The sequence below is a fragment of the Ambystoma mexicanum genome, chromosome 5p (assembly GCF_040938575.1).
Source record: "Ambystoma mexicanum isolate Mex_15411 chromosome 5p, UKY_AmexF1_1, whole genome shotgun sequence".
NCBI lineage: Eukaryota > Metazoa > Chordata > Amphibia > Caudata > Ambystomatidae > Ambystoma > Ambystoma mexicanum.
The window spans coordinates 444,415,741-444,436,840 of NC_090930.1; the positions used below are offsets into that span (position 1 = coordinate 444,415,741).

Genomic DNA, 21,100 nt, shown 5'->3' on the forward strand with positions numbered 1-21,100 from the left:
ATTGAGGCTGGACCCTGCTCACACGCGGATGATTTCAGAGCAGCTAAATTTTTAGTGAGGGAGGTCTTCCCAAGGTGCGGTGTTTGCGAAGATAATGGCCCACAAACGAAAAGTTTGCATGTGCATATCATCCACAGGCTAACTGTGTCTGTGAACGCCTGAATGGCCTGCTAAAGGAGGAGATAGCCAAAAGACAGCAGACAACTAAGAGAAGCTGGCTGTACTGCCTTCCCTTGGCCCTATTCGAGCTGAGGAATAGGCCAGGGTCTGATCATCACCTCACTCCCCACGAGGTGGTGACTGGACGCCAGATGCGCCTTCCACTAATGCCAACATCAAGAGCCCTCATAGATTATGAAAGTACTGCAAATGTCTTTGGTGATGAAATGTATCAATATTTGTCTTCCTTGATTACTAGTGTCGCCTTTATCTCCCAACAGCTCGAGCGCACGTGGGGCGGGTCAAAGATCACCCAACCAGAAGATAAAAATGAACAGCTAGAGCAGCAAAAAGAGTGGACTATTGCAGAAGGAGACTATGTTCTCCTCTGCAATTTCAACAGGAAGTGGAACAGCCCCAGATTTACGGGGCCCCACTTGGTAGAAGCAGTGGCTCCTAGAGACATTAAACTACAAGACAAACGAGCTTGGAATCACCTGCATGACATCAAGTCCTACAAAGGCCAGACCCGCCCTAACGTCGACGGCAGGGCCACCGAAAAAACAACAGCATCAGAAACGCCAGTGACAGATAAAGACACAGCGATTGCAAAAAAGGACAACTGTGACACTGCCCCTGACCCCTCCCCAGCCACAAACACCGCCATAGACTTTGGACAATTGCCCGTAGCTCACCCCATGGTCACGAGATCAGGACATTGTAAATAAACTTGAATGATACACACACATATAAACACTTGTATGTTCTCTTTTCTTTTTGTCTCGCACATGCAGGTACAGCATATTACTGTGTTGTTTAGAAGGTGAAGTAACTAAGGTTGTGTTCTGCCCAGAAGTAAATGCTACCCATAGATGATAACACCCCTGAAGCCCTATCACACCAATTTATATACCATATAAAGAGGCCAAAGTATCTGAAAAAGAGAAGGATACGCGTGTGCTACACCATGTTTGTTTTGGCCATAGAACAATCATTTCCCCATCTCCACAAGCACTTGCCAGCTCTGAGGGATAGGTCACTGAGATTAGCGTGGGAACAGCTTTTCGCCTGGGCACTAAATGACTATTTGATAGGTAGAGCTTGACTAAAAACACTAACCGAAATAATGCATACCTTCAGAATTTTCAGGCGGGCTTCTTTATCATCGCAAGAATAAGCTGCTGGACCGCAGCAAAGGTAAGAGCAAAAATGCCAGTGAGATTAGCTACTGTAATAAAGATCATAGGCGTGTTGGTTGTCACTGGTCAAGTGGCTGCCTCTGTCTGGCAAAAAAACTATGCTTTAAAGATTATGGCTGCACCCAAAACTAACCTACCTCCCCCCACAGCTGCAACAGGTATGATGTCAGGTGGTATAAGCAACCCTAGAGGTAAGGGACATAGGGTAAAACGCAGCACATATGGAGAAGAGAAGGGAATTGACACATATCTCACCGATTCAGCACACATCTCGAACAACATGTGGTATCAGCACATGACCAAAATTGGTAAGCAGACAACTGAGGACAACTGCTATGTGTGCTCGTTGATCCCGTACGCTATGAGCGCATCAAGAACATTTGTGGATACCGAAGTGCCAGCAAAAACAGTGCAATTCCTGATATATTTGGCACTATTCCAAACAAAAGGACGATTCCAAGGGATGGTAGTGACACTTCAATGGAAAATAAGGGACACATATCCATACGAAAACAATTTCCTCAAAACATATTTGAGCTACCATAAACAAAGCCTACATGCTGAAGCTTTCAGATACATGACGGATGGCCCCGACAAAGGAGAAAGGAAGAAAGTAACGCTAGAATACCTGTCGTGTGATTGGTATGCAACTGAAGTTGCTGGTGAACAAGGAAAGACCGCTAATAACAATAACTGGGAAAATATATGTGAACAATGAATGGGAAACAGGAGTGGTTGGGAGCAACATGATCACAAGAGAAAATATTACCACCATTAAAGAGCACAATGACAGATGCTGGACGACGTGGGGTAAATGTGTGCCGAAGCTGATGTGGATGGAGAAGGACGAAGATACAATAAACATACTACCACAAAGGTGATGTGGATGTGGGATACAACACCAACTGTGGAAGCACGGTAGAGATACCTGAGGGGGGTGCTGGCACAGCAGTTCTAATGGACCACTATTGGGCCTATGGCAATAAGGCATACCACACCTTGACTCCATCATGGAATGGAATATGCACTATGGTACACGTCAATGTGCCATTCCTGGTTGTGCCTCAGAAACATGTCAACATAGCCTACTTCCTCAAGATGGACGAAGGGAACCAGAGGAGGAAAATATCTGCACAATCACAAGAAAGCGACAAGGATAACAACAGTAAAGTTTTGCCAAGAGTGAAAAGACAAGGGGAACCACTGACAGGAAAGTACCTGTGGGGAAAATCGGAAACAGCCCTCACCTCAATCCCACCAGAACACAGACTATTCAGCAGAGCAGCTATGTTCTTCTCATCCATAATACACCCAGGAGTACAGGCATATGCAAATGCAAAATGGTTACAGATCACCAGATGCGAGCTGATGATGACAATAAATTCGACAGTAAATGGATTCAACGCAATAAAAGAAGAACTGAGAGCGGTAAGAATGGTAGCACTACAAAACAGGTATGTGCTAGACCTCCTCACGGCAATGGAAGGGGGAGTTTGTGTCAAAATAGGACAATCATGTTGCACATTTATCCCTGCTAACGATGCAGACAATGGATCACTTACTGAAGCAGTATCACAACTGGCCCTGATGCACTCCAAAATGATGGATGAAAGTAAAGGAATAAAGAAAGATACCAGCTGGTTCTCATTCATATGGTCATGGATGCCATCATGGCTGTTAGATGGGCTGAAGCTAACAGTAGGATGTATAATATTAGCTGCAGCTGTGTTGATTGTAATAAAGTTCTGGAAAGCTAGAAAAGCACGCACAACGGACAAAACGATGGAGATGGTCTGCATGCACGCCTTACTGTCGGCCGATGATGGCAAGCACACAGACATGATAATACAGGAAAGAGAGAGGTTGTGCAAACAGATTCTTGACAACCACATGGATCCAACATCTGTGAAGGTGGAGAACCAAGAAACCCGAGGAGCTATATCAGAAGATGGGGATACTGCAAACCCGGCGGCGGCTGCGTTTACATGTACTGGTCATTTGAAGATCATGTCAACCATTATGGGCACTTGGCTGGAATAACTAAAGTATGGAGAGTGAAAGGAGATAAGGTAAAGGATGAGTTTGTGGTCGACAAGTCGACCAGAGAGGGGACTGAAGTGGGAGAATGGGACAATACCCTCCCCCCAATCTCATCCAGACCATGGCCTAGAGGATCACGACCCAGGCACCCCCACGAGACGAGTTTGTCTACTTACCAGATGACAAAATACCCTGGTTCAGAAACTTACACATAAGAGGAGCATGCCCACCAGCACGCCCGGCACCAGTCCGCCCGGCTCAAGCTGATGCCTGCAACATGGATGAGCTCGACTAGAACAACATCCACAAGTATCCACATCGTTAGAGATGCCATAACGACATAGCCAACTGCCAAGAACACACATGCCACCATGCACACTGATCACTCACACACCAACCTACACGAAGAACATACACAGTGCTATGACGTAGGTGACTGACACACCCACTGACGTGCATCGTTGTTATTTTTTCACACAGGCCTTTTTACAGCACCATAGAAATGCAAGACGCCTGAAGAGCTTGTGTATATGCTTGCTGACGCTTCTCCCGCCACCCACCCCTATGACGTCACCATCATGTATATCTAATGCTGCTTGTGACATCCTGTCAACCCGCGACTTCCATACTATGGATTATGTACCACCACCCATGAACTAGACTCGAGTAGGCCGCAAGCAAGAGTCCCCAGGCAGGAGCCTAGCAATGAAAATCCTCCCAGAACAAGAGTACAAGTGCTGACCATGCAGAACAAGTCCCCGGCGAGAGCTCACAGCCAAGGCCACAATGTTGCAACCCGCATGCCGCAAGCCCAGCGCCAAGGTTATACCTGTAAAATGCAAGCCCGCAGAAACGAAATACAAATCTAATGCTCATAATTCTGCTCCAGCTACGGTCTCTCCACACGTGACCAAGCCGAACTGACAAAGTGCCAAGCTCACGAGACAGAAAGTCGCCAGGGTCCCACGTCTGGGACACAGGTTGCAACAACGAAGCGGCAAGATGGACACCTACAGCGATGGGAAAGACCTGCTCACAAGCCATGAGCAGACCTGTCCGGTGCCTGCACAAAACACATAGTTGCACATTGTTGCTAATGACGGGTACACCGCGAGCTGGGAACAACGATGGTCCCAGGCTTGGGGGCTCGCGGGAGAACCAATCAGAATCCAGGGGGACTTATTACTGATGCCATTACCCTTAACCAATCACCAAGGGTCCCCCTGTAACAATTCTAAAGTAACAACTGCAATGGACGACCCAAGTGTACCACCTGACCCATCCTCATCCACTAATATTTCTTTCCATATGTTACCTATACTAACCCAACCACTCGGGGAACCAATCCTGAGTGGCGATAGGTTTTGTGCTAACTTTCCCAGGTGACACGAGTAGCGTGTCATACTCCCGTAAAAAGGGCATGCAAGCCCCACTAAGATTGAGAGTCTCATCAGATGCGTACGATCCGAGACCCATCCATGCCGTTGTTATAATAAACAGCAGAACCACCTTGCCTCTTGTGTGTGTCTCATACTCCTTTAGGGTACACGGGAGGAGTTGGGGCCTCCCCAGCCCGGAGGCCTGTGGACGGCTCTGCCGGCCCCGGGAGAATCACCCCGACAAGGATGTGTGGTCAGACTGGGGTTTGCCAATTTGTCTTTGTCCTGAGGTGATGAAGAAATTTCACTTCCAGCAAACTGTGAGGTCTGTGAGGGTGTGTGCCCGTGAGGGCTGATAGATGGAGTGAATTGATCTGCTGAAACTCTGGGCCTGACAGAAACGGCTTCAGAATGAACCAGGGCCGCCACTTTGAAGGAGGCGTTTTCTTTATAGGTAGGGGAGAGCTGTGTGTGACGGGAGTCTGTAGGCTCGCTGCATTGCTTTCGTGGTGCTGCCACAGCTGGCGTCTCGTCTGGTCCAATGAAATCGGTTGGGGCGGTGCTCCCTTAAAAGAGGGGGGCAATTGCAGGTCCCTCCAAGGTTACGAGAGAATCGCTGGGTGGATTGGCAGCCTCCCGAGCGGGAGGCCCCCCACGATGGATCTGGGTCAAGGACGGGGAGGAGGAGGAGGAGCCTCCTCCACACTACTGCACACAACGTCGGACGGTACAGGCGATACCGTCGCAGGACAGCTCTCAGGACAGCTCCTAGGACTGCTCGCAGGCTTGTCGGGGGGCACAACAGAAGGTCCAGGTAAGATGACCGTCATGTGGCGGTCTTTACTGTTTGATGGTCCGTGAGTCTGAGTTGATGGTGTGTTGGGGCTGCCGTTTCTACGAGGATCTTTGTGCCATGGCACCATGGTAATATCAATTTCAGAGTCCGGCCTGCCGCCAGGGTGTAAGCTAGCTTGGGTGGGGTGGCGGGGGGACGAATGAAGACTGGTTCCCGGACCAAGCTTTGGCCTCTTCTGTCATATTCTTGGAGTTTTGAGGAGTTTTGAGGAGAAAAGGGTTCGAACCGTTGTACAATGGAAGACGGGTAGAGTGAACAAGCTCCTTGTTCAGGCACAGTACACAGTACACCGTGCACCGCGTCACCCAGTCACTCTGCCTCCACTCTGCCTTGGCTCCGCCAGCGGAGGAGGTCTTGAAAGGCAAAAAAATTAAAAAAATAAAAAGATTAGCAGCAACTGCAGACAGACTGGCCGTTCTGGTCACCCAGTCACTCTGCCTCCACTCCGCCTCGGCCCTGCCGGGGGAGGAGGTCTTGAAAGGCAAAAAAAAAAACAAAAAAAAAAGATTAGCAGCAACTGCAGACAGACTGGTCGCTCTGGTCGTTCTGGTCACCCAGTCACTCTGCCTCCACTCCGCTTTTCTTACATTGTGTCTTGTGTTTCTATTCTCCCTATGTGATGGATGACCAACCGCTTCGAAAAACAGATCTCAGTAATAGAAACTTAACTTTCCTACGTAAGCTTTCAATATAGTGAATCTTATCACTTCTTTGTGTATATTCTCCACATTGTGGCTTTCAAATTGTTAGTGTGTGTATTCAAGGACATATACCAATGCGCCCCTTCATCCAGCGTTCACAGTGTGTCAGAGATTTTTGTTTTGGGAACACATGTCACAACAATGAACAATATTAATGGCAAGCTGTGCAGTGCAAAACAATATATTTCAACTAACCCACACATGAAAATATTGACTTCCAGTGGAACTGTATCAATGCACCTGGTCCTACAAAATGTATGGATTCTTTCAAAGATGACTCTAGGCGAGGTGAAGACAGGCTTGTCAATAGGTCAATAGGGCAATGCCCGAAAAATGAAACAAAATGAATAGTGTGCTGCAGTTTTTAGGACAAAGTGGGCCACTTCTTTTAATATATAGAGACTGCACAGACAGACCAGGAAGAGAAGGGGGAGGGCTGATTTCACACCAGGCTGGTTGGACTGTTGCAGCATGGGCAACACGTGCAATGAGCAACAATAAAAAGAAAAAAAGTTTACATCACTAAAATTCCAGCATGCATCGAATGAGTGCAGTTATGAAAGGCTTACTGGCTTCTTTGTATATCTATTCCAGTAATCATATTGATTTCTGCATTAATGCATGCACGCCTGGTTGTCCTCCACATGTGGGCTTCCAAAGTAAGAGGTGCAAAGGCCACAGGTGCATGTTCATAGTGTATATTGGCAAGACATATTCCTTTGCTCGTTATTTCAATGTTGGCTAACACTGTGGCACATAAACGTTTGGAGTATTGCTATCTGCAGCCACTTATCATGATTCCTACTTTCCAGCGAGTTTAGACTTCATTTATTTTATTTATTGGTTATTTGTAAAGCGCTTATACAAATAATTTTGGTTAAAGGCACCACAAGACAAAAAGGGGGGGCAGGGAAGAAAAAACAATAACGGTCCGACTAGGCCTTGTGTCATTCAGATCATGCAAGAGCAGTAACAAGAAGTGCAGTGGGAGGGAGTAGGGAGGGGAGGTGTAGGTCAGGCAGAAGGGAAAATGCTAGGGTGGGACGGAGGAGGGGAAGAAGAGGGCCAATTGGGCTAGGCAAGTGCTAAAGGAAGGCCAGGTGAGCAAGTGCCAGGGGAATCAGGGAATGAGGGCCCCATGCGAAGCGCGAGAATGGTGGTGGACCAGGTTTGGTAGGGATGCACATCAGCAATGGAGCTCAGAAGGGACCAGGCAGACAGAGGGGGGCAATAGCAGGGGGGGCGGGATTGAAGAAAAGAAAAGTTGGATCTTGAGAATCTTTTGGAACTTAAGGAGATCAAGAAGCCTGAGAGGGGCAGGGAGGCCATTACAGAGAGTTGCTCCTGATGAGGAAAGAGATTTACCCCACACTCTCTGCTTGGAGCAGTGACTGATTTGCAGAGGATTGCAGCTAGATGACCGAAGGTCTCTAAGAGGGAAGTATTTTGGGAAAGAGTCAGATGTAGTGGATGTAACGCTCACCTTTGTTCTGCAGGGGCACCTGGAATCCTCCGCTAAAAGCCTTCCCGAATGTACTGGAGCGCTGGACTGTGAGGTATATGTCTGAAAAGGAATGCACAGGAATGTCAGTTGGTGCTTTGTGCGGGAAGACCCACCACCCAGTACCTCCCAATGTTCCCAGCCTCTGGGTCCTCTCTCACCTGCTTTTATGTTATAGGAAGCTCTCCATCCTGCTATCTCAACAGGGGTGCTTGGATGCAACCAGTTACTTCACTGGCTGTTTTGGAGTTCTGCCCAGACCTGCTGCGGCGTGAATGTTCTTTATAAAAACATTTCTATCAGGTGGGTTGGTGAATACGCTCCTGTGACAGTTCCTCTTGTGCGTGATGTTTCTAGGCGCTTTGGTACTGTTCCAGCACCTCAAGAATGTTGCTGCGCCTTAGGAGCTTAGTGGTTCTCTTACTGTTCCAATGCGTGCCTTATGCTTTCAATTGTGGCGCTTATGGTGTTTTCAACTTCTTGTTGCAATTTGCTGCCTTAGCGTCTTTTGCTTGAAAGTCCTCTTCTAAGCGCTGTATTACTTTTGCTGGCCTTGGCGCTTTATGGTGAGCTTGTGCTTTTGTAATGCCCACGCGGAGTTGCTTGTTGCTCACTGACCTGTTTTCCCCTTTCTTACAGGAGCGCTGCCAGAAGTGAAAGTCTGTCGTGAAGAGGCCGCCCACTGGAATGGAGATCGCGGCTGCAACATCTGCTGAGCAGAGTGTCGAGCCGGTGGGATTCCTGGAGGCTGCAGCTGATCACCGGAATGGATGGCGAGAAGACGGAGGTTCCTGAACGGAGTAGCTGCGGGGATCTGGATTCATGCAGGTAACAGCTGCTGGGGATCGGAAGGGCCGCGCGCGTGCAGTCTTTAACTTAACTTCTGCTTTCTTTTTCCATTATTAAAGGAATGGTGCCGGGAGCATCATGCTGCATCTGCAGAACGACGTGAAGCGAGGATCTTGGTTGGGGCGGGGCTATTTACAGTGAGCCAGCCCCAGCCACACCCAGAAGACTGGCCTGCAACTAAGGATGCCAGCAAAAGCAGTGCCTCCATCTCAAAGAGGCTGATTGGTACAGGATGTACCTAACATGATCCCATTAACCCCTGAAAGTCATGTCCCAGGCTTATTAACCCCTAAATGCCCATGGAATGGAATGATAGTTTATTCAAGTGATTTGGCATGCCGCCAGCCCTGCCATGCCCACCTTGCCCCTGCTTGTAACCTAGCCCAGGGCCACCCATGGTGCTTTGGATGGTGCTTTGGAGCCTTACGACGGGGCAACACACCAGGACCATGTCTGTGGTCATGACAGTGGAGTCCCTGGCCCCAGAAAGCGTTGTGGATGACGGAGAGGGTCTTCAACTTGATCCACGCAGCCACCTGGAGCCAGTAGATATATTTTCGGGCTTGAGAGATGCAGACCCTGGGCTTGAGGCCAAGGATAAGTCTTGCAGAGCTTTTCTGGATTAGTTGAAGGGGGCGAAGGGAGGATTTAGGTAGACTGAGGAAGAGGCTGTTGTAGTAGTCCACCCTGGAGAGGACCACAGCTCTGGAGACATTGAGTTTCTGTATGTCTGCTGCTCCAATTTTCTTCTTAGATTCTTCAACTATTGTGAGTTCATTACAAACAGGGCTCGAAATTAGGATTGGATAAGCAGGAATTAGAAGCAGTGCCTGGGTATCCAGCAGCAACCGGTCAACAGGAGCTACCATTAGGGAACAAGGAGCTGGTTTATAGCATTACATTAGTTGGCCCGGTGGTGCTAAAAGCAGCTCCTGGTAACTATTTGTTTGAAGCTCACCAGTAACTTCTACATTTGATTTGATTTGTGTCACATACTTGAAATAATCAGACTGATATTTATTGTTGTAATATACATCAATTATATTGATGGTAATACATACAAAAATCAATGAAAAATAGAAATGTTACAGCCTATCTAGTGACTACAACAGTAATTAATTAAAAATAAATTATTTAACAATTACATCTCAGGTGACATACTATTCCATTTATTGTACAATGAAAACAGTTTCCAAACACTGTGAAAAAGCTTAAAACTGACTTTGATAAACATTGTGAAGAGAGCCGTACATCATTCCTTGAAGTCAACCTTTTCAACAAGTTCAAATTTGGTAGGGCAAACCTCTTTGGAAATGTTCCATGTCATAGGCTGGGCCCTGGAAACGAAATCTGGATCAATTCCAAGCGTTTTCATGCCCAGCACATTCAATGTCAGATCTTTCACAAATTCAAAATCCATCTGCTGGACGATTGACTTTGCAACCCACTGTTTGCTCCTTTTGGTAAACTCATTGTTGTAACGAGGCATCCCGAAAATTCCTGCAGTTTTTGCTTTTTCCCTTCCAACATTCTCGTTGTGTGCAATTATAGCCAGTTTGTTCTGGCCTTCATACCGTCTATGCCAAAATGCAACCTTTTAGGCCTGTACCTTAGGCACATATTTTGGAACACCTCCAAATCTCCAGTATGGCAGAACTTGGAGAGTCCCCTCATGTCTCTTGAAAGCATTTTGTCATACACAATCTTCTCAAGTGCTGTGTGAGGAGGGGAGCCTGGAACCAGCCACATTTTCTTACACTCCTTGCTCAATGGTCCATATGCACATTAGTGGAAACTCTTCTTTCCTTTCCAAGAGTGTATGTTAGAACAATGGTGCATCATTGAATGCCATTTTTCAAGCAGAATATCTACAGATCCTTCGCAAGCTTTTGAGCTCCACCAAAGATGGTTGTTGATAGACTGTGCCAAATGTAAAATGTTTTCTGTAGCATTTTTTATCAACAGCTGTAATTTTTTTAATTGATTTTGCGACCTGCCCTACATCATATTGATTCTTTATGTCTGGGAACTGCTCTTGTATGGCATTGGCTATTGAAACGTGCATGTCAGTGGCGATCAGGTCTATTTGCATTCCTCTGGATTGTAGAAGTTGAATGAATTTAATGAAACCATATTTTTCCATGGCAACAGAAGATGTACATTCAGATACTTGCACGACGACCAAACTCACTTTTATTTTGGTTTACATGTCTTGGATGAGGTAAGTGCAGTAGTTAGCAGAAAAACCTGGACTGTCACACTGTCCATCACCAGCAAGCCAGAGCCTTTTTCCAGCCAGAGCATTGTCCATTGACATCTGTTCGAGTGTCCATGCCTGGCTAATAGCGGAGAACAAGAAATTCTTCTGATAACCACAGTGCATGGGTGTGGGGGCTGGGTTCATATTTATGATGTGATTATGCCCTTGCCTAATGGAGTTCTGAAATCAAATACTGAACATGATTGGATGGATGGTACAAGCTGGAATCCCGAGATAAATCATGTGTTGTATGTCTGGAATTGAGTGGCAGCGCTAGGAAACTCCTATACATCAGCCTAGTGCTGGCGAAAAGGTGCATTTTATGACCTGGAACAGTTGCGATGTGCCGCAGGTGCATAGGTGGCTGCATGATGATGACATGACGTGGTGCAAAGATATGGAAACAGAATTTTGCAGGCGATCACCAGCCTACTCACGAACTATAGATATATGGGAACCTCACATCTAGATAGGATATTGAAGATTAGCAAGTGCCACACTCAAATGGAATAGTGAATGATAGCAAGCATCACACCTAGACATAACTGCAAGGACAGCTATGCCAATTAACCAATCCACTAACAATTTCACCCCTCCGCATAGACCTCTCAAACTCTAACCAACACAACCACAAGCCTATAACACAACAATCCGCACAAACTTCAATATACTGCAACAACAAAACAAACCACACATAGACTCACGCGCAACAGCATAGGACGACTACCGACGGTAAAACACCCCAAGCCCAGACAACTGACCCACCGGGCTGAGGCTGCCAGCAGCACATCACTGATCTCTTGCCCTTTTCCAGCTTGTCCTGCTAACTCACCCCCCCTTTCCTTTTTTCAGAGCCGCCAGAGCGCCAGGGGAACACTTTGGTGATGATAGTGCGCAGGACAAATATCCTTTAACATTAACATTAACATTTGCAGTACCGGGTTTTTGAAAGGAACTCGATTCCCACAAAGTTAGAAAAACTTAAATGGTAATGTGTGTTTATCTGCCAAACAACAAAGCAGATGAACAAAGTACATTTCCAGCAGGAACTTTTCCAAGTATAGGTTGAGCAGACCATGAACATGAGATATGGTGGTGTTCACAGCTACCCTTGATCTTCGGATTGGTGCCTTTTACTACCCAAATAAACTTCACCAATGGCTCCCTGCAAATCCTCCGACTCAATTTATGATCACATTTAATCATTTTCATAATCTCGATCCAGCAACAGTCGATTAAAATGTATTTTGGTTCCTTTAATAGTCAATCATCCAGAAGTATACTGGTTTGCGATTCCATGGTGGTGGATACGTCCTAAACACTAGGAAGAGTGAAGTCCACATCACAAGCACAATCGTCAATCAGTAGCAAAGATGTTTCAGTTATTTCTGTGTGTAATATTTTCGATTTGTCCACGTGCATTGGGGGAAACAGGGAACATTGTTTCTAAGATAGCATTTCTTTATAGGGAGTGGATTGTGAGAGCGGTTCTGCAAGCAATTCTGAAACATCTTTTGTGTTGTTTGTTTCTTCTGGGTGACGTTGTGTGCTGTAACAATGATCCAGGGTAACTTTCCATGGGTCACTGCTGACATTCAATTCAAATTCCGACGACTAGACATCACAAATGTCATTGATGACATCAGTGATGACATCCCATATGAAATTAATTTTTATGAAAACGTCCCTACAGGGGGTTGTGTTTATAATGTTGGTAACAAGATGTCAGGGGTGATCGGGAGACCTATAGTGAACTACTTAATCTATTAAAGAATGTACTCATCTAAACAAAACATTATATTGCAGTGTTGTTGTTAATACAGGAACCTAATCATACATAAACATAGGCAATGGCTTCATCATGCACCATAGAAGTACAATATTTACAATCTTGTAATTTTGGATAGTTAAATAATGAATGCTACCTTATCAGAGTTTTGAGTAATGTTAAATATGTAATAACTAGCTAACAATTTAAGACTTACTACATACTTGTGCTAGTACAAACAATACATATGAAGACCCACAATGCATACCAATCAGAGGCACATACAGGGAAACTAAAGTAACGAAGAAAGAAACAGCATCACCAGAAAATGTTAATAACATTAAAGTTTATCTTCATGTATACAAATAAATTGTGTGTTTGAGGCCTGCCTATTGACCCATATATATGTGCACCATGTTCTGAGACCAAACTCTAAGGAAAGTACTTTAAGAGCATACAACAAGGTTAATGTCTAGATATATAGCAGCTTTTGAATTTCAATATTCTGACTACTAGTGAACAAAACCACCTAGCCTACATATGTCTGTGAACAAAAACAAGGCTAATACTTGTCATTCGTTCCTACAGAATGTGAACAGCTTGGGGACCGTCAGCATAATAGCTGTTTAGACAGGTTCTAAACAGCGATATGTTCGAGTACCCATGACTCGCGCCAATTGGTCAGTCATCACACATGTACACACCCTTCAGTGTATTTTAACGTTTTGACCCACTTAGGGATGGGAGCTGACTTGATTGCTTGCTCCTCACCCTGGGTCTCACTTACCTTGCAGGAGGTGGGGCGTGACAGCCCATATCTACAATTCACTGTTCTCTTACCCCTCACCTCCCTTTCCATTTACTTTGATCCTCTCGATCCGGCATGGTCTCTTCAGGATCGTTATCATTACATTAACAGGCGCAACTCGCCTGTGTGTGGAATATGCAGTATTGTTGCGGCCTCGCTCGGAACACTGCATTCCGTACGTCCCGGCCGGCTACATGCCCACACCAACATGGCGCCCGCTGCGCTTACGCGCGCGCATGCGTGGTGTCCCTAAAGACCACTTTATCAGTGATCATTTGCGAGCGACCCGTCTTGGTGACGGGACGCTTGTGGATTCATTCTCCATGCAGTAAACAAGTAAGTGCATTTTACCCAGCCGGTTACGATCTCTGTCACAGACACGATACCGTGTCCTATTTACAATAGCTACGATCATTTTTTTACACTAGAGATACGTTTTAAACTACGGAATTGCGTTCGATTTTTCTCCATTATGTTAGAATTTTAGGAACCTTTTGTTCCTGTACCCCATATTTGTGAGCAATTCGCCAGTACACCATTCTGAACAGACTAACTTGTTTACAACAGGTCCTCTACCTCCCATGACAGGGGCTTATCGTTCTGAACACAGTAACTTGTTTACAACAGGTCCTCTGCCTTCCATGGCAGGGGCTTTGCATTCTCTTGCAGATTCCTGCTAGGGACCTGCATCCTGCCACCACTTACCTGCGGTCTGGCGGTTAAGATACTCACTCCAGACCCGATAATACCTCATGAGCCCTGCTTTCAGGACCCATTAGGTTAGTATATCTTCCAGTTAATTTTTTTAGCCTGGAATATTATATACAACACCAATTGATGAGTTTATTTATATATTGTTTTAGGACCCACCCAGAGACTACACTTTGAATATATTTTGAAACATGAGCACATCCAGTCCTGAAGATGGATTAATGTAATCCGAAACGCGTTGACACCCAACACCACCTAGGAGTGCTTATTCTATGTTGAAAACTTGAAAAGATTGATGTGGGAAGTTCTAAAAGTTATCATCAATGATGTAATTGTGATACAACCTGTAACACCCATTGGATTGACCTTATTTTGGTTTACACAATCTTTTACAGCTCAAACTGTACCATTGTTGTTTTTTGAATCACTGCCTTGTGACAATTTTTTACTATTATTTACTGTTTACACACTGCACTGTGGAAATTAACAGTGCAACGCACAGAGCCTTTTAAATATAAACATTTGAAGCTTTCTGTTGAACCTGCCTTGAGTTAGTCTGGTTGTTTTCCTTTCTCTACTCTAGCAGACAGAAATATTGAAAGAAGTGGATACTTGAATGATTATAAGATTTTGTTAAATTGTGGAGCACCTTGACATGGTACTCGCCACAAAAATTGCAACTTTATCGCCTTAACTATTGTGGATAATTGACTCAGTTGAGTCTTCTTTCTCGCACTAGTTGAGCTAACTGACCTGGGATACTATCCCGTTAGGAGTGCGGCATTGGGCACCTGGGCAGCAACGTCCAGGGTGTGTTTTGTGCCCAGATATGTGATGTCATAAGTGATGTCATCAATGACATTTGTGATGTCATCTTTGATGTCCTGGGTGTTAGTCTTAGCAGTGCACGGTTATTTACCATAACTGGCGAATCTCTGAGGTTTTGAGGTTTTACTAGTAACCATAACGTCCCTTTAACAAACTTTTTTCATTGAATATATTTATATAAATGTATACATACACATATGTGCTTTTATTATTTATTTAACCACATCCTCAGATCCCTGCACAAGGCACCTCTCAGCTCATCCCTTCCCCAACCGTTACCCACCGCCCCCCTCCACATTACAACAAAATTACAATCTGCTTGGTTGTTACAGGTTTTCCTGGATGTGTGCAATGCCTGGCTGTGTCAGTATTTGTCATGGTTAGGAACATCCTTAAGAGAGTAACAACCAAGAAAATGAAGATGGATAAGGTATTACTGGCTCGATCATGTATCTGTAACCTCCATTATTCAGAGCCCAAGTCTTCCTTGCACAGTCCTCAGTCTCCTATACAACCGATTAATATAATAAAGACATGTATTATGGGAATTTATATCGCAGAGAGGCAGAGAGGAGAAGATTTGTTTCACTATGGAGTGCGGAATCACCTCATGAAATAAGGACTGTGACAAGGAAGGCTTGGACTCAGAGTATTGAAGACTCCTGGTAAATGATCTTCCTGCTCCCACAAATGGCAAGGTTGCACTTTAGACTGATCCATATTCATCTACAGCCCCAGAAAATAAATGAAACACTGTGGACGACAATGATCCAGGCAGTAACTCTACCCTCCTTGTACATTTACCAATCAGAAGCAAAGTAAAAAACAGATCCATATCCCACTTCAGGACAATGCATTTGTGTAACACCTAATATTTCAGTGCATATAATCAGTGAGAAATCCACCAGGATTCACAAAAGAAAAATTTGATATAATTATAACATGGCATTGTGAATGTGAGTATTGGGTGCTGAAGAAGATAAAGGAGAATTATTTGACAAACCACTTTCTTCTTAAAGGTGATGAGATAGTGTCCAGGATTATTTTGAACTGTTCCCCGGTTTACGTACCTTATTAATGAAAGCCCTCTGTGATGCAAACACATGTTTTAACGATGCCTCAGACTGCCCATTTTTAAGAAAAGCAAGATGGATGTCAAATACTTTCTTCATGAGTGGATTATGGCCATCATTGTTGAGGAGCTGGGTCTGGAAACAAAAAAGTGTTTTTTCCTTAAGTATCCAACATTCACATCCCCATATTCTGCTTGACACATTGTTTTACTTTAAGAATCGTGGAGGTAGGCATATGTTAAAACTCGTACATAAAATGTTCTCCAAAATGAAGCTACCTTCTTAAATAGGAGCAATGTTTCTCATGAATATCATGCATTTTCAGTCTAACCAATAAAGGAACCAGAACATGAACTTGAAACACACTTTCTTCAATAAGGATCCTACTATAAGATCCCTGTACACAGCAGTTTCGTTGGAAAACGTCTTTCTTAGAGCAGAAGTGTCAGCTGAGTCAGTAATTGTCATCTGCTACCTTAGGAAATGGAAGAATGTGTTGGAGCACAAGCAACCTGTGTGCACCGAAATAAGTAAGTGTACCTGGAGTCTGAACTCATAGGCCTCTCCGAGGGAAACCCAAGAAGATGAAAAGTCACATTTTGCACCAGGCGACCTTTGCCCTCAACATCTGGCTGGCACGCCTCTCAGTGTGAACCAACATTTCTGTGTACCTTCTTCCATTGATTAACTATGGGCGAAAGGTTGGTAACCGGGATCAGAGCTTTGGACCATGAACATCAACTTTTTCATATTGACTTCTGCCGTCTCTGCTTTCGGATCGCTCAGATTAACCCAAAGAAACAGAGATATAGCAAGGGGCACATTGAACAAGTCCTGCCTCTCAGCCATGGGCAACACCTGTAGACATCGCTGATAAAGTAGTTGTGCAGTGAAGTGTTTGAAATAGAGACACAGAGTATAAGCACTATGAGGTCTGAATGAAAAATAAAGGTTTGAAGACAAGGGACACACAAAGGGGCTGTGCGATGAAGGTTCACAATAATGCTACAAATCAATGGCACAAATTCCAGATTCTTCATGCAAGAAGCGCTAACGATGCCAAATATTCAGTATATCACATTGGTGAAGATAACCCCAGACCAAGGTGCAGAAAAGATTTGTGTAGCATGCAGGAGAGGCTTCCGCGTGTACGCTTGTAGAGGTATTCATATCCTCCACTCTACTTACTTTTTAGCCCTTCAAAAACTGTGTTGGTGTCCCCTACCCTACAGATAAGTGGCATACCAACCGCTTATACTCCATTAAAAGAGTAAAATATTCCCAACCAAAAAATATGGAATGTAAACACACCCAAAAACATATCGGGAACAGAGGACACAGAGGCGGCTGCCCCCTGCTTCCACCCACAAAACGGCATTGATATGTTCGGATGAGTGGTATCAGTAGAGCTCTAATATTATTAATGCTTGATCTGATGAAGCCCTTCAAGACAAAAGGCATCTTTTAATTTGCATAAACGACGAGTTGCAAAGAAGATTGTGTTGTAGGGTGCATTAATAAAGGCTAAACTTCACTTAGGTAGCATGAGGCATAAGGGCACTTCATTATTCTTCTTAGCTCATCATGGTACCGGGTGCTTTCAGGTCATCATGTTTAAAAGAGCATCCACAAGACCCTACTCACAGGTAGCCTTCCTATAGGGATAAGTGACACATTGGAACACAAGAATGACACTCTTAAGGTCCCACTCATCATCAGCCCTATAACCCTCTTCTTTCATCAACACACACACACATCCTTCCCCATTCATGGGAACATTACTATCCAATGAGCCTTAAGAATGCTCCTTCATATGGACAGTTCCTCAGACAAAAGGAATTGCAACAACAAAGTGGCTTTCATTCGTGAGGCTTGGAAGAGGCAACATAAATTGAACGGAAGGGCTTACCCATAAAAGGTGGTTAATTCTGCACTGAAAATGGACAAAAACACTGATAGGAAAACACACTACTAGAGACCAAAACTAGATCCAACATACGATTGGATTCCATGCGTAACCATGTGTTTAGAGGTGGCGGTTTCCCAGAGATGACAAGGAGCTGCCAGTACAAAAGTAAAGCTTCTTTAGTGTTGCAGTACAGAACAGGTAAACCCCAAAGACACACAGCACACAGGACTCAAGTACATTAGGGAACTTCCTCACCCTCTCTCAGAGCTAGACTCTCATCCATAGAACATTCAGTAGTCAGCACTCACAGCACATTCCACTCTCAGAACTCTCATGACATCACCATTCATGCAAGGCAGACAAGGCAGGAAGAAAGTACATTACAACACCATGTTTTTGGCTACACAATAAGTCCGACTATACGTAGAAACTGGCATTTCAAGCAAGATTTTATTATATTGCTAAATCTCCACACTTGCATTCAAGAACGGCAAAATCATGTGCCAGTTTCTGGTGTCAAAACAACCAACAGAATGCAGAATTATAAATACATTGGGTATACCACCCATCTGGGGAGACTTTCCATAGGCGTGCTGTGTTTCCTGTAAAACAATAACCAGCTCAATGAGATTTGAATACACAATCATTAGTTGGGACAGTAGGTCACATTCTAATTTCAATTCCACAAACATTATCTATTGTTTGCCTTTCTCATGTAACTAGATTTACATAGGATGAACTATAATAACATTGCTACTCATGTGACTGAACATAGGTCGAGGATAAGGAAAAGCAATATACCCATAACATTAGCAATATCCTTAAATGGGACAAAGAGAATCAGGCTTACTCGGGACAACCATTGTGAAGCTGGCAATTTCCTGGAGAAGGGGAGACACCCAGATGCTGAAAATCAGAGAACTCTACCAGCTTAATATTTCTAATTCAAACCGTAAAGGACCTAATGAGAGGGAGGATTTTGTTTCTACAGTTTGCATGATGCTCTATGTATTTCCCTCACACATGACGTGTTACATGTTCATTTACATATAACCGATCCTGCACCATAACTACCTTGGCTTCTTGGCATGACAATACATGTAGGTTTACATGGACACCTATTGATGCATTTCCTTGACAAACTCGAGGATGGAATTACCTTCATTGTTTTTGAATGACACATTAACAAAGCAGGAACAATGTGACGTGTAGATTTTACATTAAACTAGCCCGTGTGATGCTCACACTTAAAGACTGGCAGGTTCCAAAACTGCACCAGGCATGCCAAACGCGAGACGATGGACGAACACAGCTCAACACAAGTTCAATATTGATCTGTGTTCCTGTAAATTATAGTTCCCTATTGTCTAACAGACTCAACTGACATTTTCATTCACTCTCTTGCAGGCAGACATTCTGTTCAGGAGCTCTCTCAAACATATACTAGAGGTAACCCGTGGGATCTGTATTTTGAGGAAGGATTTCGACACCCTGTCCCATTGTAAAGTGCCCTCCTCGCCTGTGATACATGACATTCGCAGGTATTAAACTGTGTAGCATCATTAGTGCACATGTTGCTTACATTTTGCTACCTTTTCACCAGACATAATGCAATAAACAAACACCTCCAATCAGGAGGCACAACCACAACTGGACAACATTTTCCTTGCAATATAGCCGTCTAAATACAGATTAGGCAACAACATTGAGCAAACATAAGAATGTTGCTTATATACATTTGGTCACCTTATTCAGGTCTCTACTTATTGGTTACTGCTCCCATGAGGAAATCATTTTACTCTACTTGCATTATCTTTCAATACTCTATCTCTGCTGTACAGTTGTGCCTCTATGTTGGTTTGTCCAACAGCTGGATCTTTTCTATATTTTTCATATCATCTGTGCCTCAGTTATTTCATAATGATGTGCATCGCAATTGTCATAATTGAAACCAATATAGAGTCTTGGCTCTGTGAAATGCTTGTATCTGTAGATAATTCTGTCTAGTGGATCTCTGTGCAATTCCCTTTAGTGTGGACATTTAATAGTATTTCTATACTGTTTATTTTGTGTACTGGTGATTATTCTAGGATTATGATGGATTGCCAAATGACAGTCTGTCATATATGTTTTTTCAGGATTTCTTTTGCATAAACTACAATTAAGTTTTCAGTATATTTAATACTTGTCCTGAAGAAGACAAATGCAGAGACAAAAAAATTCACAATCTGTTTTCACCATCAGGATGGCGAAACATACGTAGACTATAGGTGTAATTACTAACAAGGTCACTTCATGCGTTGTAAAAACCCCTCTTTAATGTTAAACATAATTTGATCTGAGAATCGAAGTTCTATATTTAATGTTGATATCGGTGTGATTCTCTGGACACATTTTGATATTGGTGTGTTCCGTTGCTTCATGTGTGCAGGAGTGCTTTTTGTCATTTTGATGTACTGAAAGTACAATGCACCCACTGTTGCTAAAAGTGAAGTGTACAATACTAGATTTTGGTGGGAGTCTATTATATTTTTGGACTTGACTGTCCTTTTTTCTGAACACCATTAGGGTCTTCCCAGATTTTGCTGGTTAAAGTTGACATAAACCATGCCAGCATTCAAGGTGAATCTCAGAAAAATATATATATTGATGAACTAAGGACCTTTAGGAATTAATTAGGATGTTTATGCAGCAAATTTATGCTGTGAAAAATGGTACCTTTACAAGGCTGATGGTGGGTCAACTTCTTGCAGCTGATCTCTGCTGAGATCCTGCATTAGGATGTTTCCAGACGAAAATCCCTGCTTTAAAGACTGTGCTAGATTGGCTAAGCAGCCTATATTGAGACAAACGCAAAGTGCATGTGCAATGGAAGAGACACAGCTCCATCAGAAAGGGTTTCCTTCACAGAAGAGATTGGAACACAATGAGGACCAGAAGAGTGGCAAAGTGCCTCACTCAATTTACCGTCTGCTTAAAAAATGGGTTCCAGAAAATGCCCAAATGAAAACAGTGCAATACTGCAAACGGACTAGAACGCCAGCACAGATTTCCTAAAA

General features: G+C 44.0%; 1 protein-coding gene across 5 annotated transcripts in view; it reads right to left on the minus strand.

The window, feature by feature from the left end:
- Positions 1-21,100, minus strand: part of DOCK11 (dedicator of cytokinesis 11) — a 1,707,663-nt gene that overhangs the window by 455,768 nt on the left and 1,230,795 nt on the right. For all 5 annotated transcript variants that reach the window (XM_069612850.1, XM_069612848.1, XM_069612847.1 and 2 more), the window contains one exon: positions 16,130-16,267. In XM_069612850.1, coding sequence (XP_069468951.1) covers positions 16,130-16,267 — 138 coding nt within the window. The remainder of the gene's footprint in view (positions 1-16,129; positions 16,268-21,100) is intronic.